This window comes from Euleptes europaea, chromosome 1 (assembly GCF_029931775.1).
Source record: "Euleptes europaea isolate rEulEur1 chromosome 1, rEulEur1.hap1, whole genome shotgun sequence".
Classification (NCBI taxonomy): Eukaryota; Metazoa; Chordata; class Lepidosauria; order Squamata; family Sphaerodactylidae; genus Euleptes; species Euleptes europaea.
In genome coordinates, this window is record NC_079312.1 from 21,459,338 (window position 1) to 21,485,829 (window position 26,492).

At 43.2% G+C, this 26,492-nt stretch overlaps 1 protein-coding gene across 1 annotated transcript; it reads right to left on the bottom strand.

Moving 5' to 3' along the window:
• Nucleotides 1-2,171: 2,171 nt before the first annotated feature.
• On the bottom strand, nt 2,172-26,433 carry LOC130473427 (zinc finger protein OZF-like). The gene is made up of 5 exons (XM_056844951.1): nt 26,362-26,433; nt 8,593-8,719; nt 7,032-7,142; nt 3,788-4,969; nt 2,172-2,359 (listed from the first exon to the last, which is right to left on the bottom strand). Exons 1-5 carry the CDS (start codon nt 26,431-26,433, stop codon nt 2,172-2,174), a joined length of 1,680 nt encoding a protein of 559 aa, XP_056700929.1.
• Nucleotides 26,434-26,492: the final 59 nt, after the last annotated feature.

Below are 26,492 nucleotides of genomic sequence, written 5' to 3' on the forward strand. Positions count from 1 at the left end.
GGCTAGAACCAGACCCCTTCAAAAGGTGTGTTGGACATCTGCTGTTTCCTGCTGGATATGCAGACAATTCTGTGGTTTTTCCAGATCAGAAGATGAATGTAAAAAATAGCATCATAATCAGGTTATGATTTTTCAGATTTATTTTGATCATTTCAGTAGAATTTTGACAGATTTGCATTTCCTTCTGGTGTTTTTCTGAGAATACTAGCACTGAATGCAACCAAAGGTGATCAGCTCCATTCTTCTGGCTAAAGGCAGTTTTATCCACCTGCCAATTGCTTTGCCCTCTCACCCAAACCAATCCAAGTAATACAAACCAGGGAGAGCCAGCAGAGAAGGTGGACCTCAGGCTACCAACTACTGGCTGTTCCCCCACACACATACACTTAAGATGCCCACCTGGCATCAACCAGAGCCTGTGCCTCCCGGCCACAGATCCCAATTTGTGGAATGGGCTGTCTGAGAAGGTAAGGGAGGTGCCGCCTTTAGGATTTTTTAGGGGGATAGTTTAACTGCTGGCTTCATTGGGCCCCCTAATTTTGTCCCCCAATCCTTAGCCATCTTTGCCGTAACTCCTCCCCTCCCTCTTTATCTTTGCTGGCAATCCTCTTGGCATGTTCTACGCAAGGCCCAATTCTTACATACATCTCTTTAGTTTCAATGAGGGAAGATAAATGTTATAATTAAGATGGTACCTAAAAGTTGAGCTACTTATTTCTGTGAACTGCCCAATAACCAAAACAACAACAAAAACGCTTTTGCAGTTGCAGTATACCAAAGATAAAGTTTATTAAGAATAGATGGATAAGTGGAATAAAAAACAAAAAGATTTTTGAAACAAAACTGAAAGATTTTAGATTACGCTTGTACTTTTAAAGATGCAGCACAGCCAACTTTTTGGGATCTAGGTCTTTCTATCATGTAGAAGGAACCCACAGAAGTCTCAATTTCCCAGCTGAATAACTATCAGCCTTCCTATGCCTCTGAATTTTATCCTCCTGGGATTGCCTATGTTATTCTGTTCCCTTGTCATCCTTCTTGGAAGATTTTGTCACCAAGCAGTCCCCCAAGCCTGTTCAATAGAGCTTCTCAGAGCTAAATATACATCTCAGATTACCAGGCTGCAAACCTCTTTTCTATACATACTATTTGAACACCTCAACTGGGAGGCAGGTTTGCAATCCCCATTTTAGTTGATTAATCCACTGATTGACATTAAACCTATTTCTTGTTTCCTCAAAATCAAATCCTACTGGGTTGAAGAGGGCTTAATCCACAGTAGATGTGTTTAAGACTGCGACACTTAACAACATATGGCCTCAAAACCGGCCAGCCTGTTCTGAATGCATCCCCAGCTTTGGCATTCAGGCAGGACAATGCTGCTGCAGTCTTGTTTGTGGGCTTCCTAGAGGCACCTGGCTGGCCACTGTGTGAACAGACTGGCTGGACTTGATGGACCTTGGTCTGATCTAGCATGGCTTTTCTTATGTTCTTATAATCAAGATAGTCATAGTTCTCCTGGGTATGGATTCCCAACACAGGTCCCACTGAGACAATTCCCTTTTCCCAGTTTCCTTTCAGACATGGATTTTCAGATATGTTTTGACTGGCCACTTTCCCTCATCGTAAGTACTTAGTATTTGATAGCTGACATGCAATAATATTTTAGTATTTGACTGAATGTGTTAGCCAACATACAATAGTTTTAAGACTTGACAGATGGCATGCAACAGTATTTAGGCCCATTTGAAAGCTGGCATGCAAGGATATTAGTATTTGTCCACTGACATGCAATAATGTTTAGTGTTTGGCATACTGGAGAGCTGAAATGGAATGGAATACAGTATTTGATAACCGTCACACACTACTATTTTGTAATCTATGGTAGCTGACAAGCAACAGTATGTAGCATTTCACTATTTAAGTTGATAACTTACAGAAGTTTTGCGACCCAATTAAAACCCCATAGTCTATCAGGTCTTGTGGTCAGGTTTAACAGTAAGAATCCCAATGCTGGGAATCGCAACCAATTTGAAAGCCTGCTAAAAGTGCAGTTTGGCTTCAGCGCCATTTATTCCGACTGCCTGCTATCCAGTCTGTTGCAACGCCGCACCTTGGAACATTAACTAATGCTAGCCAAGGCTTTTTGATGGGTGGCTGCTTGGGAATGATCAAGGCATCGTTAAGGGTTTCCCTTCCTTGTAGATATCTTCATTATGAACAAGGCTTCCTTGGAGGTTGAGCCATTTCCCAGATGCAAGCCATTCGTACAACTTCGTTTCCTTCCCGGCTCCTCCAGCTTCATGCAGGGCTTGATTTCTAAGTAACATGTTTTGCATACACTGGGCCAGGGGATAGGCTGGGTGGAGAGGAAGATGCAGAAACAAGTATTTACTCAGATCTTTTTAACAGGAAGGAAACAAAGTAGAATAAGAAACAAAACTAAAGCTTCTTCCTAGGCATATAGCTATCTATCACATTTTTATTTCACCCTGCCTCTAGCATATATGGTTCTCCCATTCTCCATCTTAGCCTCACAACAACACTATGAGGTGGGAGAGTCAGATAAAGTGACTAATCCAAAGTCAGCTTCATGGCTAAAAGAGGACCTGAATCTTGGTCTCCCTGGTCCTATTCATAACATAAACCCCCACCCTACATTTCCCCACTAGGGTTGCCAAGTGACCAGGGAAAAGAAAAGCTAGACCTGTTCCTGTACCACTAGTCTGATTGGCATCAATCAGCAAGTTAAGGTCTTATGGAGATAAATGTCACCACCTGCTATGGACTGAAATATGTACTTAAAAGATACAAAAGCAAAGGGTGGTAGAAAAGTTGGCAACCCTAGAGAGACGTAATTGCAGTGTCTATTTTTCGCTCCCTCCAGAAGCTGGCAGTAGGAAAATGGCCAACAGAAGAAACCAGAGACTCAATTCCCACTTCCTTTGAGCAGGTACACACTGCTAGGGAGAATTGCAAACCAGCACAGGGTAAATGGGTTCCTCACCAGGGGCATCCATTTGGTGCTGAAGAGAGGGCACAAATCAATACTGGGCTAGCCTCTTATGTAGTTTGGCAGGCACCAAATATGCTACTGAGACCACAGGGGTTCGGCATGCCCTTTTTAGGGATGGCAGTTGAGACCGTGCCCACTTTTGATCAGCAGGCACTAAGCAGGAAATCTGGGAGAGCATGTGGGTGACCACTCAAGCACCCTGAAGACTCAGATGTTTTACAGAGTCAAATGAACTTCACTTGACCATGACCACTGCTGAGTTTGCAAACTCAGAACTTCCTTCTGGCCAGCAACAGCAGTTACTTCATCTGGTTAAGCAGAGCAGCAACCAACCGGAAGCACATTACAAAGCCCCTGGCTTGAGATCCCTGGTGTCTTTTATCATCTCTCTCTCTCTGCACTCCAGAGAGCCTCCTGCTGCCCCAAATCATACTAACTGCCTTTGCTTTGGACTCCTGTTTGACTCCTGAAGTTTTGCAGTATGTCAGTTATCATAGAAACACTCGTGGCTTGCTTTATTTGTGTCAACTGAGAACCCAACAATTTAGCCATTCTATAATGTAATTCTGGAGCATCTTACCCAGAACCAAAATATAATTAATCCTGCCCTTAGAATACTAATAGACTATCTTTTGGTTCTTGCAGCAACCCCTTTTCCCATTTTATCCTACCCTAGTGCATCATACTGTAGCAGGTATCCATGGATGGTGCTCCTGTTTCTATCCCTGGGAATGCAATACTATCTATGATATGTATAAAAAGGTGTCTCACTTATATGTTGTCTTTGATGCTGAATTAAGCTTCTATTTGCGCTGAACTTTTTCCCACACTCCAAGCAGCCATAAGGTTTCTCTCCTGTGTGGACTCGCTGGTGGGTTACCAAGTGTGTCCGGTTAGCAAAGCATCTCCCACATTCTGTGCATTTATAGGGTTTCTCTCCTGTGTGGACTCGCTGGTGCTTCACAAAGGCAGAGCGATCAGCAAACCCTTTCCCGCACTCCAAGCAACGGTGAGGTTTCTCTCCTGTGTGTCTTCTGTGGTGCCGTGCAAGGTGTGAAGGAGAAGCAAAACATTTCTCACAGTCCAAACATCGATACGGTTTCTCTCCTGTGTGGATTCTCTGGTGCCTCACAAATGTTGAGCGCTCAGAAAAACATTTGCCACACTCTAAGCACTTGCAAGGTTTCTCTCCCGTGTGGACCCTCTGGTGGCTTACGACATGTGACTGGCGGGCAAAACATTTCCCACACACTAAACATTTATAGGGTTTCTCCCCTGTGTGGACTCTCCGGTGGCTTCCAAGGTGTTCTTGTCGGGCAAAAGATTTCCCACACTCCAAGCATTTATAAGGTCTCTCACCAGTGTGGACTCTCTGGTGTTTCGCAAAGACTGAACGGTCTGCAAAACATTTCCCACACTCAGTGCATTTATAAGGTTTCTCTCCTGTATGGACTCGCTGGTGTTTCACAAGGTGAGACTGTTGAACAAAGCTCTTCCCACACTCACTGCATTTATGGGATCTGTCTGCTGCATGGATTCTCTTGTGGCTCACAAGGGCTGAAGGGTCAGCAAAACATTTCCCACAATCCATGCATTTATAAGGCTTCTCTCCTGTGTGGTATCTCTGGTGGATCACCAGCTGAGACTGGCAAGCAAAGCATTTCCCACATACTGAGCATTTATATGGAGTCTCTCCAGCGTAGATTCCTTGGTGTCTGGCAAGGTGTGCTTTGCGAGCGAAATATTTATCGCACACCAGGCATTTGTAGGGTTTCTCTCCAGTGTGGACAATCTGATGACTCACAAGGTGAGACTGACAACCAAAACACTTGCCACATTCTGAGCATTTATAAGGCTTTTCCCCTGTGTGGATTCTCAGGTGTCTATTAAGGTTTGGTTTCTGTGTAAAGCGTTTCCCACACACAGTACACAAGTGCTTTTTTCTCAGGTTATCTGTAGGGATAAAGAGCAAGCAGAATTATCTTTGGAAGGAATTTCAGCAAGTTCAGAAATGAGCAGATGTGGAAAATGAAACTACATCCTGAAAGGATTGAAAAAAATTCTCTCTGGCATGTTCATTTGCCTCATATTGTAAGCTTTTCACTTGGGGGAGCAATCGCATGACCATCTCACCACACCCTTGCATTCCGAAGTGGTACAGTCCAAGAGGTTTGTACCACAACTTTGATTATGTAGGCAACTTCGAAGTATCTGCAGAAGAGCTGCTGCAGATCTACCCCATGCAACTGTGTAAAGCCAGGACTACAGTTAGAGTTACTCTATACTGTAACAGAAACACATTGATGTATATTACATTAACAGATCCAAACACTGATGGATATTACATTATTTTCTTGGCCCACACAGCAAAATCCAGGCAATGATGATTATAGTAGTGCAATATCTGATGAAAAATAGACCCTACCAATTTGTAAAGCATTAACAAAGAGCTACTTGTGTGCTCTCAATCGTTGCCAAGCTACACAGGTTGGGGAGCTGCATGGCCAGAATGTTACACTTCAGTTTGTAGGTGGGTCACACATTTGAACACTTCCCATGAGGGAAAAAATTGAAACCCTTTAATATAAATTCTAAAAGGGGGAGGGGAAGAGGAGGGTAATGGGAGGGGCCTCAAACAGGGAAGTGCAAAGAAATCGACATTTTGGGTTGAGAGACACTGTATGATGCCAAAGAATAGAAGAGACCATGCTATGTAAACCCCTTCTAGCACCAGATCAGAACTGACTGATAACTCTGGGCATAAAAGGTCCATGCCTGTGTTCTCTATCCAGAAGCCATAGAGGTTTTTTTAAGAAAACAACACTGGTATAGATTTATAAATGCTTAATTCATAAAAATATTTACATCCCATTTTTCTCCCTCCTAAGGGCCTCAGGATACCAATTGGGGGAAAACACCACCATGACAATAGTTTAATCAAGAGGCTGCAATAGAACACAAAAGCATGTAATATTTTTAAAAACCCCACCACCACCCTGTTCCCAATCTGGATTGGCGAGGTATGGCCCGGCCCAATCAAGTCACATTTATATCATATCTGGCCCTTGTAACAAATGACTTCGACACCCCTGCTCTAACCTTTACACTACGCTGGCGTTTCCCTTGTCCCCCTACTAGGATTACCAGCGTCAAGGTAGGGCCCGGAGTTCTCCCAAAATTACAAATGACCTACAGATTACAGAAATCAGATCCCCCAGAAGAAGCGGGAGCTTCAGAGAGCAGACACCATGGCATCACATCACACTGAGCTCCCAGCCCTCCCCAGACACAGCCCCCAAATCTCCAGGAATCAGGCAAACCTACTTATTACTTTGAAGGAAATCTGCCTACTCTGCTATATTTTTATTCTGTCCTTCCTCCCCCTGCTTGGTCAACCAGAGATATGCCTAATCCCTCAATAGCCCATTTTATTCCAAGATGAGCCGGGAAAAAATATTTAATTTGGGAATCACAAAATCACACAAGGTTGGAAGAGACCACAAGGGCCCTCCAGTCCAACCCCCTGCCATGCAAGATCCCACAATCAAAGCGCTCCCGATAGATGGCCATCCAGCCTCTGCTGAAAGACCTCCAAAGACGGGGACTCCACCACCCTCCGAGGCAGCGCATTCCACTGTCGAACCGCCCTCACCGTCAGAAAGTTCTTCCAAATGTTTAGGTGGAATCATTTTTCTCTTCGTTTAAATCCGTTACTCCGTGTCCTAGTCTCTGAAGCAACAGAGAACAAGCTAGTTCCCTCATTAACATGGCATCCCTTCAAATATTTAAACATGGCGATCATGTCACCCCTCAACCTTCTCTTCTCCAGACTAAACAAACCCAGATGTTAAGATTTCAAGTCGTGGCAATAGATAAAACAATCTGTGACAAGAAGTCTTATCTCCTTGTTCTCCTGATAAAAGTGTAAAAAAAAAAAAGCCTTTCTGAGGAAGTCTGTAAAGTTTCAGACAGACACTGCTAGGCTTCCCCCCTCATAGTTCATTTGAGGTCTCACCTGAGGTGGCATCAGAGATTTTTCGTCCGTTCCAGGTCTGAGGGTCTGGCACCCATGGCTCCTGCCCTTGTTCCAGACGGGAGACGAGATCAGGTTTAGCGACTGGAACTCCTGCTCAGAAAAGGAGGGAAGAGGACCCATTAAGATCAGTCTGGTTTCTGTGCTTTTTTTTGTTTGTAAAAAAAAGAGTTCCTCATTTAAATGGCGGCCTCCCAGCATTCCAAAGATCTAAGTTAGGGAAGGAAGAGCTGAAACAAATAAAGTGTCCAGTTAACAGAAGCTAAAAACAAGTCATACATAATAAGAATTAAAAACCTCACCACACCCTATCAATAATAAAAGCCAGGCAAAAATCAATTTGTCCACTTTCTTGCATGTTGACTTAGTATGCCTCTATTTAGATATTTATACCCTGCTTTCTCCCCAACGGGGGTCCAAAGCAGCTTATATCATTCTCCATTTTACCCTCACAATCACAACCCTGTGAGGAATGTTAGGACGACAATGAGTTTCCATGGCCGGGGGAGGATTTGAACCCCAGTCTAGTTTGGGGGGAAAGCTGGCATCTGTAAATGAGAAATCTGAACCAACCCACCAATCCCACAGGGCTGTTCACTCCTACTTGAAGGCACTGAAGGAACCATTCAAGAACATTCAATGGCACTTGGGGTACTGAGCTGCTCCATTGTTAAATTTCTCACCGTTTCATTAAAGGGGTGGGGGACTCTGGCAGTCACCAGGCCTTGTTTGGGCCCATTTTGACATTGTTAGAAGTAACTCCTGCTGTCCATAAATCTCTCACAATTGTCAGGGGTGTGAGTTATAAAATCCTACTCCAGAGTTCGCCAAATCTTTTTGAGCGTGCACGCACTTTTGGAGCCAGACACAAAATGGCTGCCGCAGCTTACCACTAGTCACGCAGACTGAAGATCCTTGCGCACTGGTGGCAGCTGCAGCCAAAGCAAATGTCTTTTAAGAATCTGCACAGCCAATCAAATCTCCCATGGCCAATCAGCCCTAATAGGTAAAAAGCCCCACCTGGCCTTGCCCACTTTCCAAAAAACACTTGGCAGTAAAGGTATCAGTGGTAAAGGTACCAGTAAAGATATCAGCGGACACCATGACACCCATGGACACCATGTAGGGAACCCTGCCCATCTCTATTCTCAAAACTCACAGTGTTTAAATCCCCACTCAGCTATGAAGCCCACTGGATGACCATGGGCGTCATGCTCTGTCAGCACAGATGGAAGATAGAACCACACAGGCCATTTTGACCTTCTCAAAGGAAGGGTGGGAGAATAGTGAGACAGATGGGACAACTCTGGGACAAGCTCAAATACTCAGCCCGACCTACTTAAAAGAGATTTTTGTGAGGATAAAATCAGAAAAGGATCTCTTGTAACTCACACGGTATCGTTCAGATTATGCAGAGAAGAAATATTAGGGAAAAGGAAGTGCAACTTTCTCCATAGAACCTAGAAAGGCCTGGAGAGGGGCACTGTGAACAATGGATCTTTTCAAGCCTTCCGGCCACTATAAAAACAAATGAAATCCTTACCCAGTGTAGCCACATTCTCATAATTTTCTAGCATGACTTCCCTGTACAAGGTTCTCTGGTCAGCGTCCAACAGAGCCCACTGCTCCTTGGTGAAATATACAGCCACATCTTCAAAGGTTACTGGCCCCTGAAAGAACAAAGAACACCCAGTCTCTAGTGATCCAAATCTCTCTCTCTCTGTGTGTGTTAAGTGCCGTCAAGTCGCTTCCAACTCATGGCGACCCTATGAATGAAAGTCCTCCAAAACGTCCTGTCTTTGACAGCCTTGCTCAGGTCTTGCAAACTGAGGACTGTGGCTTCCTTTATTGAGTCAATCCATCTCCTGTTGGTCTTCCTCTTTTCCTGCTGCCCTCAACTTTTCCTAGCATGACTGTCTTTTCTAGTGACTCTCGCCTTCTCATAATGTGACTGAAATACAGTAAAGGCACCAAATCTCTACATGGCTCTTATACAGTTAGGATCCACCATACATAGGACTACCAAATCTGACTAGTAAAATTCTACTGGTTTGATGTTCCCTGTGACCTTTGCCAGTTTGTGAGGGGAGATGTTTTGCAAGAACTCTTTAGATTACATTTTATTTCCAGCAATTTGCTGTCTGGGGGAAAAGAAGGTTGGTGGCTTCCCAGGACAATTACATTGGGAACGAAAGACCCACAAACTTTGCAGCAATATTCCAAATTAAAAATAATTTCAGCGTAATGAATAAGAAAGTTATAAGACAATTTGAGATTTAATTTAATTAAAAAAACACTTTTGTAAGTAGGGGGAGTAAGCAAATTAAGATTAAATATATTTACATCAGTAAAGTTTATTACAAGACTTCCCTATTACAGTTCCAAATAAGACAGAAATAATAAAGATACCCATCAGGCAGAAAATAATACACCATACATAGGTAAAGGGGACAGAAGATCTAAATCTGCATTATATTATTGGGCACTTAAACGTTATTAATAGGATGGTTTATACTGCCTGAACAACCATACAGCAAAATTCCACAACATTCATTGGCACAATGAGATCATAAAAAGACAAGAAGTATCATTTTTGCAAACTGACTTTATTATGGAATCTGCGCAGCAAACACCAAATAACTACTGCATTAAAAATATCCCCATTACCCACAGCAACTCATAATGAAATGTTTAATCCTGATTGACTGCTTGAAATATCAATGGGGGGGAGGAGGGGAGAGAAGCATGCAATTGGTAGATCAGATTAAGTCTTATGAAGCAATCTCAAAAAATCAGAAGACCCCTGAAGAGCCGCTGCCCGTCTGAGTAGACAATACTGACTTTGATGGACCCAGGGTCTGATTCAGTATAAGGCAGCTTTATGTGTTCAAGGAAAAGGATAAACTCTGCTTAAAAACATGAAAAATTAGTAAGGTGACAGAGGGAAAACAGAATGTCTAAACTTTTTATCTACTGTGTGTAACAAACAGGAAAAAGTCTAAAAGCTGCGTGTTAAAAATGGGAAGGGGGCTAACGAAATTTGGAAACGTTGGATTTACAAAGTCTCATAATATACACTGGGCTGGACCTTACCAAGTATGAGCAGGAAGGGGTTGTGCAAATGGATCTGCCCTACCATCCCTCAGCATACCCCCAAAAAGGCCAGGGGACAGGGGTCAGGCTGCAATAAGAAGGGAGAAATGAGGTAAACCCCTCACACTATCTTGCCCTCTTTAAGGATGCCCCCCCCCCAACCTTCACACAAACAAGGGACTACAGGGGGAAACGAGAGCTGGGGGAAATCTACTTGCATGGGAATCATAGGCTCCAACCTGTTATCTCTAACCTTACGACAAAACTTCTTTATAACCTTTCCTTTTATCCCTTAGAAGCTCCTTGATCAATTGATCTTGAGCAGCATATATCTAGTGTTGGAGGGATATAAGGATTGAAACAAATCTTGCCACTGACAATGTAGCCTTGGGGTCCCTATCGCTACTTCTTTATAACAGTAACACAGCTATATGTCTCCCTAGGGAAAAAACATGCAGGCAAACCAAAACTAGCATCATCTCCATCACAATTTCTTATGTGCATGGCAGAACCGTACTAAAGTTCAATAATTCTAGAATACAGCTGTTGATATGGTTCACACAATCCTTCTGGGCCCAATATTGTCCATTTTTGGAGTGGTTTCCTGCCTATTCGCCTCCCACTTTTTAAAGGTGTGGATTTCACAATTTCAACAGCATTCCAAGTCCTCAGAAGGAACTCTCTTCAGCAGCGTTGTCTCTACACCACAGTGTTCCTCCTCCTCCCGCACATCAGACTCCCAGCTTCCCTCCTCGAAGTGTGCCTCTAGAGCGCGGGTGCCAACTTCAATTGTTACGAGGGCCGGATATAACATAAATGTCACTTGGTTGGGCCGGGCTATGCCTTGCCAGCCCAGATTGAGGGGGATGTGGCTACTTCGGCTGGCTTGCGGGCTGGATAAGAGCAATCAAGGGGCTGGACCCGGTCCATGGGCCTTATGTTTGACACCCCTGATCTATGTGGCTGATACGCAGTTTTGAGCATTGCAGTGTCAAAGCCCTGGATTTCTCTGATTTACAAATATAATGTCAATGTATATGGAACTTTATGAAGTGACTCATATATGAAAAAAGACAGTTTCAGAGGGTAGCCGTGTTCATCTGCAGAAGAAGGGCTAGAGTCGAGTCCAGCAGTACCTTAGACACAAACAAGATGTTCAGATTATGAGCTTTTGAGAGTCAAAGCTCCCTTCGTCAGATACCTACTGGACTTGAATATAGCTTGCATAAATAATAAATACATCCAAAGTCCCTGCTCCAAGGATTAAAACATTTTAAACAAAGAGGAAATCGAAGTGAGAGGGAGGGAGGAAAATGAGAGGCCCAAATGACAAATACCAGCAAATGCAGGATTTTTACGGTGCAGAAAGATGTGGGAGGGATTCGCTTATAAAATTCTAACGATCAGAGCTGTGTCTTTGTTGCTTGTACTGCACCGCTGCGGCAAAAAATTTTATGACGCTGCAGGGATTTTTATGACAATGTCAGCCTTGAAAGATACAATTTGCAATTTGTTCCTAAAAGAATAACAAAGCACACTCCAGTCCAAAAGATGCTTATGCCACAATTAGTCACTAAGGTGCAACCTTTCTTTTTTTTGAAAAAGCTGTGATTTAAAGAAAACCATGCAGCCCTGTAAACATAATAAGGATGTGTGTCTCCAAGCTGACATTTTATAGCATTACAGCCATCAGTAGAAACTGTGATTTTTAGCAACCCAGTTTAAAAGGCAGATTTGGGGCAACAGTGTATAAAATCCAGGGTTTGAAATGCTGGATCCATTATTTACAGACACGCACACTAGGCAAGGATCTCAAATGAACAGTCTGTTTTTGCAAATGATCGCAAATGAAAAGTCTGTTTTTGTGTTACTTCCACAAAAATAGCCCTCATGATCTACATAGGTCTTTTTAAAATGAATCTTTTTTCCTACATCCGCCATTTTTAAAAAAATATATAAACAGCAACTCTAAGCAGGTCTATCCAGAAGTAAGACCCTGGGTATACTCCCAGAAACACGTTTTTAGGATTGCCACCGTAAATAGTTTTCCCCTCTTCCAACGGTTTTCTTTTCTCTCTCTCTCTCTCTCCTCTCCCCACTATAAAAGGGATCAGGGCTGTTCCTTCCTTTCCTCCTACTCTAGATCCACAAGTAGACAAAAAGGAACAGCCACCCCCGATGCTTCTAAATGCTCAGAAATGCACCGATCTCCCAACCCCGACGAGTCTTGCACTTTCCCGGCTTACCAACATTTGCAAACAATAGAATGCCGACGCTCCCGCAGGCGCCTCTGTGCGGGACCAAGTTCACTCCTTAGCTCTGCCCTCCCTGGACAATACGCATGCGTCTCCAAGACAGCCAATCACGACCAGTCATTAGCCTATTTCACCCAATAAAACACCGCGTTCGACAAGACCCGGGCAGACAGGGAACCCCAGTGCTTGCTGGGAATTGGAGTTTTTTTTTCCGGACGCGTTCGCGGTTGTCTGCTGCAGATGAACAATGCAAAGTTTATGAACGCCGTATGTGGGACAGCTGAAATCATGCAGGTCGTCTTCTTCGTAATGCCTGCAAATTATCCCCAGCCCGAAGATGCTGGGTTTTTCAAGACATGCTGGAATAAGTGGATGACCCCGGATGGGCTAGCCCTTAGGAATAAAGAACTGCACTGGTCCTGTAAGTATCAAGATAATGTGCTAATGAGGGTGTGGTATGTTAATATGGAACCATTGTATCCTGAAGTGATCTGCTAATGTGTGAAATCCAAAGCTAATCTGCATGGCTATTGTCAACAATAGCCACGTAGACTACAGTCAACAATAGATTAGTTTTGGATTTCACACATTAACAGATCACTTCAGGATACAATGGTTCCACACCCTCATTAGCACATTATCTTGATACTTACAGGACAATGATTAGCACATTACCTTTGATTCTTTTAGCAGGACAATGATTCAGCTCAACCCAACCCCTTTCTGACTATATATTACTCTTCCTACACACTTGACACTGAGAGACACTGTCCTTCAGTGTTACTCCTCTGAAGATGCCGGCCACAGCTGCTGGCGAAACGTCAGGAAAGAAAATACCAAGGCCACGGTCGCACAGCCCGGATAACCTACAAGAACCAATGAACTCTGACCGTGACCGCCTTCGACAATATAAAGAATTGCACGTTGAAATCAGATTTGGGACATCAAATATCTCTTCTGTGGTCAACCTCATATGTTACCAACAGTCTCACATGGTGAAAAGACGTAGGTAAAGGTGTAAAAATATATGTCTCGAATGAAATTGTGGAGCATTTCAGCTTTTCATTAAAGACTGATTTAAATTAAAATCTGAGCAACATAATGTTTGTTTGTTTACTAAGGATCCTTCCCTGCTTGCTTTGCTTGCGAACCCTGTAGCTTGTTGCATTGCAGTATTAAATTGTAATATTTAATGAGCAGTTCTGAAGGAATTGCAGCAATACCTAATGAAGCAACAACAAACATCCTTTTTGGTGAACTATAGGCAAAATCAGACTTACAAAAGTCATGCCCTACTTCCCCCCCCCCCTTGTTGGGAACCCTGTTTGGTAGGTTAAGAGGAGTGTGGGACTGGGCCAAGGTCACCTAGCAAACTTCCATGGCAGAGATGGAATTTGAACCTTGGTCTTCTAGATCCTAGTCAACCACTACAATACACTGGCTCTGACAGGACAGGGAAGCTGTTAACCCCCGTTTGTCTTGTAACAGAGGAGATATGTTCCACCTTCCCTATCTGTGCTTCCTCTACCTTCCTGGCTTCTTGTGAGTAAACCTTTGCTTCTGTTGCAAATAGCAGAGGGGTGTTCTGGAGTTAATCTGTGTCAAGAGGTTCCACTTCCCCTCATTTTTAGTAATGCAACTCCCACAGTCACCCTGAAACTGGTAGCCAATTTTGAGGCTCCTCCTAGCTTTATTTTCTGACTAGAGGTGTGCCCACCCGCCAACCCCATAGCTTGCTGCATTCTTGATATTTACAGAATAAGCAGTTCTGTCTCCTGCCAAAAAAGCTGCACCAATACCTGATGAAGCAACAGCAAGAGGTATAATCTTTTGTTGACAAGCGGTAGGCAAAATTAGATTTATAACAAATGTCATACCCTGCATTCTCCCCAATGGAATGTAAAATCAGCACCACTATGTTAGAATGTGAATACAATGTAAAATAACATAGGCAGGCCACCTATGGAGGTGGCGACTGGAGATCAGTTGTAATAGCAAGAGATCTCCAGCCGCCACCTGGAGGCTGGCAACCCTACTCCAGACAGAACCCTATTCTTCCAGAACTCTTTGCAAAGGGCGGTGTAAACACAAACTGGGACTACCAACGTGGCTCTTCTCCTTTCCCTGAAAGCAGATCCCGACCACCTACCAGAAGGAGACTCTCACCCCAACTCCAGTCATACTTTTAAAAGCGCACCTTCCGTTTTTACCCTATCCAGAGAGGCAGAGGAGAGATCCAATTGGCAGCTACTTGCTTTCCTACACTAACTGCATAACGAGGTGCTAAAAGCACCATCGAAACTATGAACGAATCGCCAACAAAACCTGTTCTTCGTTACCAGCAAACTGCAAGATCCAGACATTCCTCCATTCATTCCCATGTTTTCCTCGCCAGAAAACAGGGCAAAAGTGCATGGGAGGTTTTTCCTTGGATTTGCCGCTCTCTAGATGCACATTTTCCCCATCTGGATTCTCAAAACTCTGCATGGGGGCTTATTTTTTGGTTTTGAGAATTTGGCTGGGGGAAATGTGCATTTAGACTAGAGAATGGCAAATCCAAGGCAAAACCGCCCATGCGTTTTTGCCCTAGGACAAGCAGGGGGCCTAACGCACTCAGTATATACTACGTTTTAAAAAACGTGTTATCCAGGTTAGATTGCACCTCAGACCTCACATTTCAGCTTGGAAATGCTTTGGAAGAGCCAGACATCTGTTTTTCCCGAAAACACCTATACCACGATGTATTTCGTTATGTCGTTTCAAAACTGGCAATCCAAGGGTGCATTCAGTTGCATACGCTATTCAGTTCTCCTTCCCTCTTTTTGCAACACCCAATGAAAAGCCTTTCTCCTCCCATCCCACCTTCCCCCTCCCCTCCCGTTTGCATCCACCAATCATTATTGTTACTTAATCCCCCCCCCCCGTGCTTGTGGTTTTACAAAGGAACACAGGAACGTTGGAACATTAGATCAACCATTTTTATTTGTGCAGGGTCCCAATCAAACATTTCCCTCATATGGAATGTCCTTGAAGTGGATTTTGTAAACGGTTTGTGGGCTTAAGGGGGAAGGAATGCAGAGGAGGGCGAGGGCTGGAAAAGTAGTGAAATTGCTGCAACTGGCAGATGGGGGAGGGGGAAGCAGGAGGAGGAGGAAGGGAGAGAGACTGAGGGATAGAGAGAGCGCCCCCCCCCGCGCGCACACACACACACAAGTCACGGCTCTCCTGCCGGCACAAAGTTTCTCCCCACCTGTTCCTCCCTTTCTCCCGCTGCCTCCCTGCTCTCAAAAAAAAAATTTTTTTTAATGTGCTTGTCCCAACGAAAAAATGCAAGATTGTTGGACCAACGCCCGAAAAGATGGCACCTCTGTGATTGGCACTGTGCAAAGAACGGCTCATTTTGGTTTTTTTTTTGGGGGGGAATGCCTGCATGGGTTGTGATTAGGGTTTCCCTGCCGTGCAAATGAGGCAATTCTTAATGGCGTACAGCGCTCCTTCGGATCAATGATATTGTGCATGCGTGATAAAAAAAAGGGGAGGGGAGGCGGGGAAGCATCAGGGATGTAGACATGACGCAGTGCTCCCCCACACTCCTTCTTGTGATATGACGATAAACCGTCTTGGGAGCAGTCTTAACAGGCACGGTGCGATCAGAAATGAAGAATACGCATCCCAAACACACACACCGAGCACGATGATAATCTGCTGTAAATTGTTGGTGCGATAAGCCTCCAGCACGGCTCTTCTCTTTTTCCTCTCCATTTCATGTCCCAAAGGAGATCCCGACCCAGCTACCCTTCCTACCTTCCTCTACCCTTTTAAAAGCCCATCCTCCGTTTTTACCCCATCTAGGAAGCCAAGAGACTCAAACTGCAGCCCCCGCTTTCCCCTTCTAAGAACATAAAGAGTGCAAAGCTAAGGCAGGCTCACAATACCTATGGAAGAACACACACACACACAATACTATTTATTTTCTACCAGCAAATTGCAAACTTCAGAAGCTCTTCGAGGCTGACATCAATTCCTGTCTTCTTCTTACGAGACAACCTTCCTGCCTCTTTCCTAGCAATGCAGGCGCCTCAAGCAAATCCTTCTGAGAACTTCTCCAAGCCACCCAATCACGAGCTCCACTGTCCCATCTCAGCCAATCCGAGCTTTGGAATATGGTGGCAAAAGGAATGTAGAATCTCAGCCTCTGCCAAGAATGGTAGTACTTACCTTTCCCATTTCCCAGTCAAGGCAAAGTAAACATTTCCCTAAAACTCCATCCCTACAAGCGTACACAAGACCCATGCATATAACTGCCTATTCCTGCACTAGGCGGGGGCTGGATTAGATGACCTCCCATGTTTTCTGAAACTTTAAGGTTCTATAGCATTGTCTAGAAACAAAAGCTATGCTATATATTTTTAATTAAGATCAACCACGTTTGTCAGCTCACTTAAGGAATGCCCAGAGATTGGTGAGGCACAATTTTGCCTTACAGATATGCTGCTTTTTCCTCAGTGGGGCTTATTCTGGTAGGTATGTAATAATTAGGGCTGCCAACCTCCAGGTGGTAGCTGTAGATCTGCTGCTATTGCAACTGATTTCCAGGCAGCAGATCAGTTCCCCTGGAGCAAATAGCCGCTTTGGAAGGTGGACTCTACGGCATTATACCCCACTGAAGTCCCTCCCCAAATTCTGCCTTCCTCAGGCTCTACCCCCTCCCCAAAACAGGTATTACCCAACCCAGAGCTGGCAACCCTACCCATTGAACAGCTTAAAGGGGAGGATGCAAAGCTTAGCCATTCTGAAGGTGGAGTTTAGCTCTTACTATAGAGCTCTTGGTGCTAAAAGAGTAAATTTCACCAGCAGCCAAAGTATTTGTTCTTATCACTTAAAATACTGGAAAGAAGCATTACATTTAGTTGTAAGTTAAACGGGGAAGGGTATAATATATGTTCACTTGTTGCCACCTAGTAATCTAGTTCAGTCATTGGTTCTTGTAGGTTATCCGGGCTGTGTAACCGTGGTCTTGGAATTTTCTTTCCTGACGTTTCGCCAGCAACTGTGGCAGGCATCTTCAGAGGAGTAACACTGAAGGACAGTGTTACTACTCTGAAGATGCCTGCCACAGTTGCTGGCGAAACGTCAGGAAAGAAAATTCCAAGACCACGGTTACACAGCCCGGATAACCTACAAGAACCAATGAAATCTGACCGTGAAAGCCTTCGACAATAGTTCAGTCATTGTTGGGGAGTCTCAATGGGGCATGTCCGAGCAGGCAGGGCAGGGGGAAACTGGTTGTTTTAGTATGGAGGCATGGTGGAGGCCTTATGATATACATCAACAACAGATATAGTTATACCAATCTGCTTGGCTGATTCAAACTGCCTGCATTACAATAACCCTATACTGAAGGGGCAGAATGTTTTTATCCTGGCTAGGTGTCAACCCTCTAACAACTCATACCAACAAAAAAAAAATGCAAGATATTTACAAAGCCTCCTCAAAGAGGAAAAATTGTGGGTTTCCAGTTTATCATTTCCCACATATTTTTTTGCCATCAAGTAGGCTTGCCAACCTCCAGGTAATCCTGGAGAGAATGAAGGCTCAGTGCTGTATAGATGATGGAAAAGATCCAAACAGCACTACAAAGTAATATCAACACAAGATAAATTTATAAAGGTGCAGTTAAGTGCAAGGAGTGAACATATGTACAGAAATTAAGGGAAACACAATCAGGATTTTTTTGCAATTAGCATAAATAGTCCAGCAAGATATGCAAAATGACAAAAGAAATTGTCCAATGGATCACATAAAAACAATATAGCTGTCCATGAAAGACTTTCCTTTACTTCTCGGTAGCTGGACACAAAATGTCAAGAATGAGGACCACAGCGAGGAGGTGCCAGAAGAGGTGCCCGGACGTGTCGTCTAGATCATGCACACGTTTCGCACATGGCTTCATCAGCTACACATATCTGCATAACATGATCAAAAAATATACTATGCTAATACAAAGATATCATGTCAATAAATAATTGTTTAAAAATATTAAGAGTTGAACCTTTATTTCACATTATATCAAAAATATTAATATTAAGAAACTATGCAACAACCATCATAAATATATATTAAAAAGCTTACCAGAAAAGTTTATAACAATCATATCAATTTCAAAGAGGGACCGAGAGGATTTCTGTATAGGTCTCCAAAGCATATAATGAAACTGACAAGATGCGAGTTCAAATAGAAAGCAATGCAAGGAAATGAACAGCAGCTGGTGGAGCAGTGAAGAAAAATGCTTAAAGGAGAAAACTCCTTATAAAAAACAAGAGTAATCCAATTCATTATTTAAACCATTGGGGGACAAAGATCCCATGAGAAATATAAGTTTAGTTTCCATTTGATGTAGTATTTTTTGTATATTTTGGGAATCATAGGGACGACCTTGATACTGCCACAAGACGCAGAAAGACATGTCATTATCTCTGTGTCCTTTATCAATAAAGTGCGGAGTGAGCGGAGCCTCAAGATTTCCAGAGCGGATCCTGGACCGATGCTCTGAAATTCTTGTCCTAATAGGTCTAATTGTGCTGCCAATATAGGAAAATCCACATTTACATAAGATATAATAAACGACCTGTTTGGAAGAACAATTAAAGAACTGTCTCAAAGTAAACCTGAAACCAGTAACCGGGGAGATAACCTCTTTGAGGGTAAGACATAAATTACAAACTGAACAGGAGCCACATGGATAATGTCCCAAAGCGGGTGGTAAAAAATGGGACGTTGGAGAAGGCTCCTGCAAAGGAGTGTCTGTGTGCACTAATTGGTCTCGAATGGTCCGAGGACGGCGAAGTCCACACAAAGGCGGGGTTTGGCAGCCTGGTATGCATTGTATAAGGTGCCAATGTTTTTTAACTATTTTATTGATCATATTAGACTTGGAGCTGAATTGTAAGGACCAGGTGACCCCAGATCGGGAGTTGCGAGGTTGCTGGGAAGTAAATAATGCTCCTCTGTCTAAAGAATCGGCTCTTGCCTTGGCTGAATGTAAAACGTGGTCCGGATAACCCTTGTTCCGCGAGGCATTTTGCAGCTCACGGGCAGATAGTTGAAAATCACTGTCCAGAGTAGAATTACGTTTTAGACGTAAGAAATGGCTATAGGGGAGATTCTTGAGAAGGTGGGGTGGATGACAGGAAGAAAAATCTAGACCAGCCGGCTTGGAGGACGGCTTCGTATATGGTTTGAAAAATAAAGTGGAGTCCTGAGCTAAAGAAACTTCAAGATCTAAATAAAAAATGGAGGAATCACTGACGGTCCCTGTGAATGATAATTGGGGATGAAGAGTATTAATCCATTCTAGGAACAAGGTGTAGGTTGTAATAGACCGGAAATTGAATATAAGGTCATCCACAAAACGTTTGTAAAATAAAATATCCTGAGAAAAAAGGTTATGTTGAAATAAAAATCTGTTTTCAAAATAAATCATGAAAATATTGGCTATGGAAGGGGCGCAAGCAGCACCCATGGAAACTCCATTAACTTGTAAGAAAAATTGGTTTTTGTACCGGAAAAAATTATGTTCAAACAAAATATCAAGAAGCTGCAAAAGAAATTCAGTGGGGGGAGATAAATCAACCCTGGTATCCAACAGATCTTGTATAATGTTCCGTACCTCATCTAGAGGGATGTGTGTATATAGGGATACCACATCCAGTGTTGCCAGAACACTAGCAGATGGAGCCTTATAGCCTTCTAGTTGGGATATAAAATCCCGGGAATCAAGAACGAATGAGGGAGTGTTGGAAGCAAAAGGCTTTAAATAAAAATCTAGGTATTGTGCAATGGGTTCGAGAAGAGAGCCAGAACCAGAAATTATAGGTCGTCCAATGGGAGGACGAATAGATTTATGGACCTTTGGTAGAGTGTAGAAGACGGGGGTTCTAGGGTATTTATTGATAAGAAACTCAGCAGTTTGCTGATTGATGTAACCGGCAGAAGATGCTTCATATACAGAGGTTCTGATAATTAAATCCACCGCTTTGCAAGGGTTTGATTGAATGGGGCGATAGAAGTTCCGGTCTGATAGCTGTCTCAAGTTCTCCTTATCGTAATCACAATAATTAAGAATAACTATAGCTCCACCTTTATCGGCTTCCTTGATAATAATAGAGTCATCCTTATTGATTTGCCCAAGTATAGCTTTTTGTTCAGGTGAAAAGTTATTATGAGAAGGTATGTGTCTCCTTTCCATATTGGCAACATCCTGAAGAACTAGATGTTGGAAGGTTTGTATTAGGTGATGCGGATTAGCTGGAATGAAAGATGAGGGTCGTCTAAAAGGTACAGGATCACTAGTTGAATTTTTAAAGAAATCTTTTAATCTAATTTGGCGAAATAGTTTGAACAAATCCACACGGGTATGAAAAGCTGAATACTTAGGTGTGGCGGCGAAACCGAGTCCCAAATTAAGCACATCAAGCTCAGCTTTAGAAAAAGACCTGTTAGAGAGATTTAGAACTAAGTTCTCCCGTTCTGGTTCATCCCGCCTCGTTGGCGGGAGCCTGGAGGTCGATAGTTTTTTGGACGCCCTCCTGTTCTCAGAAAATAAGGTTTTCTGTTATTGTAGGAGGAATTGGAAAAGCTGGAGCCAGCACTCGATGAGCTGTAGGAGTCAAAATCCCTTTCAAAGTTGGAGTGGGATTGTTGGTATGAGGTTCCTCGGGAGGAAGGAAAAGAAGGACCGGATTGTTTATATTGCCAGTAATATACCTTTTTTTGCTCATAATCATTTTTGTCCCTAGAAAACTTGCGTATTTTCAGGGACTTAATATTTTGTGTATAATCATTAAGTTCTTTCTCAATATTATCAAGATGTTTTTTGTAATCAGCAACCGGAACCTTTCCACGTAAGTCATCCTTAGTCTTCTTTATCTCATCCTCAGTACTATTGGCTTCAATGGTGGCTTGTTGGATAATTAATAACATTAAATCCATTGAGCATCGATTTAAAATGGCAGACCATTTTTCTTTAAAGGAGGAACTTTCTAAAAAAAGTGCGGGGGCTTTTTGGATTCTAAGACCCCGAGGGATGAGTTCAGCTTTACAGTAATCAGCGAGAGAGGCAGCATGAAGGTCAAGTCTAGTCTTTTTCTTAATGAGATTCCATAAGACAGTAAAGTCAGTATCATTGGAATAAGAAGTTACATCACATAATGATGGCATAGTTTTAAGAATATTTTCTTTTTCAGTGAATATTTTCTTTTTCTAAAGCTGAGCTTGATGTGCTTAATTTGGGACTCGGTTTCGCCGCCACACCTAAGTATTCAGCTTTTCATACCCGTGTGGATTTGTTCAAACTATTTCGCCAAATTAGATTAAAAGATTTCTTTAAAAATTCAACTAGTGATCCTGTACCTTTTAGACGACCCTCATCTTTCATTCCAGCTAATCCGCATCACCTAATACAAACCTTCCAACATCTAGTTCTTCAGGATGTTGCCAATATGGAAAGGAGACACATACCTTCTCATAATAACTTTTCACCTGAACAAAAAGCTATACTTGGGCAAATCAATAAGGATGACTCTATTATTATCAAGGAAGCCGATAAAGGTGGAGCTATAGTTATTCTTAATTATTGTGATTACGATAAGGAGAACTTGAGACAGCTATCAGACCGGAACTTCTATCGCCCCATTCAATCAAACCCTTGCAAAGCGGTGGATTTAATTATCAGAACCTCTGTATATGAAGCATCTTCTGCCGGTTACATCAATCAGCAAACTGCTGAGTTTCTTATCAATAAATACCCTAGAACCCCCGTCTTCTACACTCTACCAAAGGTCCATAAATCTATTCGTCCTCCCATTGGACGACCTATAATTTCTGGTTCTGGCTCTCTTCTCGAACCCATTGCACAATACCTAGATTTTTATTTAAAGCCTTTTGCTTCCAACACTCCCTCATTCGTTCTTGATTCCCGGGATTTTATATCCCAACTAGAAGGCTATAAGGCTCCATCTGCTAGTGTTCTGGCAACACTGGATGTGGTATCCCTATATACACACATCCCTCTAGATGAGGTACGGAACATTATACAAGATCTGTTGGATACCAGGGTTGATTTATCTCCCCCCACTGAATTTCTTTTGCAGCTTCTTGATATTTTGTTTGAACATAATTTTTTCCGGTACAAAAACCAATTTTTCTTACAAGTTAATGGAGTTTCCATGGGTGCTGCTTGCGCCCCTTCCATAGCCAATATTTTCATGATTTATTTTGAAAACAGATTTTTATTTCAACATAACCTTTTTTCTCAGGATATTTTATTTTACAAACGTTTTGTGGATGACCTTATATTCAATTTCCGGTCTATTACAACCTACACCTTGTTCCTAGAATGGATTAATACTCTTCATCCCCAATTATCATTCACAGGGACCGTCAGTGATTCCTCCATTTTTTATTTAGATCTTGAAGTTTCTTTAGCTCAGGACTCCACTTTATTTTTCAAACTATATACGAAGCCGTCCTCCAAGCCGGCTGGTCTAGATTTTTCTTCCTGTCATCCACCCCACCTTCTCAAGAATCTCCCCTATAGCCATTTCTTACGTCTAAAACGTAATTCTACTCTGGACAGTGATTTTCAACTATCTGCCCGTGAGCTGCAAAATGCCTTGCGGAACAAGGGTTATCCGGACCACGTTTTACATTCAGCCAAGGCAAGAGCCGATTCTTTAGACAGAGGAGCATTATTTACTTCCCAGCAACCTCGCAACTCCCGATCTGGGGTCACCTGGTCCTTACAATTCAGCTCCAAGTCTAATATGATCAATAAAATAGTTAAAAAACATTGGCACCTTATACAATGCATACCAGGCTGCCAAACCCCGCCTTTGTGTGGACTTCGCCGTCCTCGGACCATTCGAGACCAATTAGTGCACACAGACACTCCTTTGCAGGAGCCTTCTCCAACGTCCCATTTTTTACCACCCGCTTTGGGACATTATCCATGTGGCTCCTGTTCAGTTTGTAATTTATGTCTTACCCTCAAAGAGGTTATCTCCCCGGTTACTGGTTTCAGGTTTACTTTGAGACAGTTCTTTAACTGTTCTTCCAAACAGGTCGTTTATTATATCTTATGTAAATGTGGATTTTCCTATATTGGCAGCACAATTAGACCTATTAGGACAAGAATTTCAGAGCATCGGTCCAGGATCCGCTCTGGAAATCTTGAGGCTCCGCTCACTCCGCACTTTATTGATAAAGGACACAGAGATAATGACATGTCTTTCTGCGTCTTGTGGCAGTATCAAGGTCGTCCCTATGATTCCCAAAATATACAAAAAATACTACATCAAATGGAAACTAAACTTATATTTCTCATGGGATCTTTGTCCCCCAATGGTTTAAATAATGAATTGGATTACTCTTGTTTTTTATAAGGAGTTTTCTCCTTTAAGCATTTTTCTTCACTGCTCCACCAGCTGCTGTTCATTTCCTTGCATTGCTTTCTATTTGAACTCGCATCTTGTCAGTTTCATTATATGCTTTGGAGACCTATACAGAAATCCTCTCGGTCCCTCTTTGAAATTGATATGATTGTTATAAACTTTTCTGGTAAGCTTTTTAATATATATTTATGATGGTTGTTGCATAGTTTCTTAATATTAATATTTTTGATATAATGTGAAATAAAGGTTCAACTCTTAATATTTTTAAACAATTATTTATTGACATGATATCTTTGTATTAGCATAGTATATTTTTTGATCATGTTATGCAGATATGTGTAGCTGATGAAGCCATGTGCGAAACGTGTGCATGATCTAGACGACACGTCCGGGCACCTCTTCTGGCACCTCCTCGCTGTGGTCCTCATTCTTGACATTTTGTGTCCAGCTACCGAGAAGTAAAGGAAAGTCTTTCATGGACAGCTATATTGTTTTTATGTGATCCATTGGACAATTTCTTTTGTCATTTTGCATATCTTGCTGGACTATTTATGCTAATTGCAAAAAAATCCTGATTGTGTTTCCCTTAATTTCTGTACATATGTTCACTCCTTGCACTTAACTGCACCTTTATAAATTTATCTTGTGTTGATATTACTTTGTAGTGCTGTTTGGATCTTTTCCAACCTCCAGGTAATAGCTGGAGATCTCCTGTTATTACAACTGATCTCCAGCCAATAGAGATCAGTTCACCTGGAGAAAATGGCCACTTTGGCAATTGGACTCCATAGCACTGAAGCCCCTCCCCTCCCCAAACCCTGCCTTCCTCAGGCTCTGCCCAAAAAACCTCCCACTGGTGGCGAAGAGGGACCTAGCAACCCTACTGTCAAGTCACAGCTGACTTATGGTAACTCCATAGGGTTTTCAAGGCAAGAAGAAGGTCTTCGCGTCTCACCCCTGATATTCCTTAGAGGTCTCCCATCCAAATACTTGCCAGGGTTGAGGCTAAGAGTGTATGACTGACCCAAGGTCATCCAGTAAGTTTCCATGGCGGAGTGGGGATTCATCCCTGGGTTTCCCAGATCCTAGTCTGATACCTTAACCACTACACCACACTGACTCTCCTGATTTCCCATATACCAATAGAAAATTACAGCTGTCTGTGATAGATAGGGTCTCTGCAAGGAACTGTGGGATGGGAAACAATTTGGATAACTCCCACCCACTGATATCACCCAAAACTTCTTCCTCTAGGGCAGGGGTCTCAAAACTGCGGCTCCAGAGCCGCATGCGGCTCTTTGGCCCGTTGAGTGCGGCTCTCCGAACTTGGTTCAGAGCCCCTGCTCTTGCGCCCGCTCACGCCAGCAGCCAGGCTGCGGAGCTGGCGCGCCCGAGAGAGAGAGAGTGGGTGAGCGGGCACGCTGTCTCTCCCCCCCACCCGCCGTGGAGAATGGCCGGGTCCCCCTTTCCCTTGTCCTCAATGGTTGGGAGGCTAAAGCCTCCCGTCCCCTCTAGCCGCGCGATTGCTGGGCGGCTCAGCGGTTCCTGCCCCCCCTCCTATCAGCTGTTGGGCGGGGCGGGCTTCCTTTGGTAGACCTGGCCTCCGGTTGAGTCCCATTGGGAGGCCATGTCTACCCACTGGCTTTCTTGGTGGTAGACCTGGACTCCGAGGAGGGGGAAAAGGTCCCCCTTCAGAGGCCAGGTCTACCAATTGGCTTCTATGGGCCTCCGGAGGCCAGGTCTACTGCCAAGAAAGCCAATGGGTAGACCTGGCCTCCCAATGGGACTCAGCCGGAGGCCAGGTCTACCAATAGGCTTTTATGGCTGTAGACCAGGCCTCCAGATGAGGACTCAGGACGGGGAGGGGGAAATGGCAGGGACTTACAATTTAATTTTTATCAATAAATAAGATCACTATTAAGTATGATATCAAGTTTTATTCAGTGTACCTATAGTTTAATTAAAACTTAAAACTTTAATTAAAGTTTATTAAGTTAAAAAACAGTGTACCTACCTATATAATTTAAGTTTAAGAAATTTGGCTCTCAAAAGAAATCTCAATCGTTGTACTGTTGATATTTGGCTCTTTTGACTAATGAGTTTGCCGACCCCTGGTCTAGGGGCTGAACTGGATTCTTTCACTGCCTCCCCCCTTTTCTTCATTGCCCTTCAAGTCTTCAGGAGCATATTCAGTTCACACCAAGTTATGTAAAAAGTTTGTGGTTTTTATTTTGTTTGGATGGTTTTCTGAATTCCTGGGGAGCTGCAGGAAACTTGGAAATCCCTAGTGCATCCACGTGTCTCAGTCTGGCTGCTTTTATGATAATCACAGGGTGGGTATGCTTTTCTGTTGAGCACGAAACTATGTAGACAAGTCACAGCGGGAAAGGAAGTATTGCAGAACTGGATCATGAGGCTGTCATGCCACAGACACTAGAGAGGAAGGATACGCATCCAGCCTTACCACCAATTACATAAACAGGTTGGGTGACGTTGGCTTCGGACCTCACTAACTGAAGAAGGAACTCCGGCCTGAGTGACCAAGGAGAGGTACGGGGAATTGTCTTGCCTCACGATGTTCATCATTTGTGGTTTAAATAGTCGGAGGAACTGATGGTCCCCTTCCAAAGCCAGAAAGCCTGACT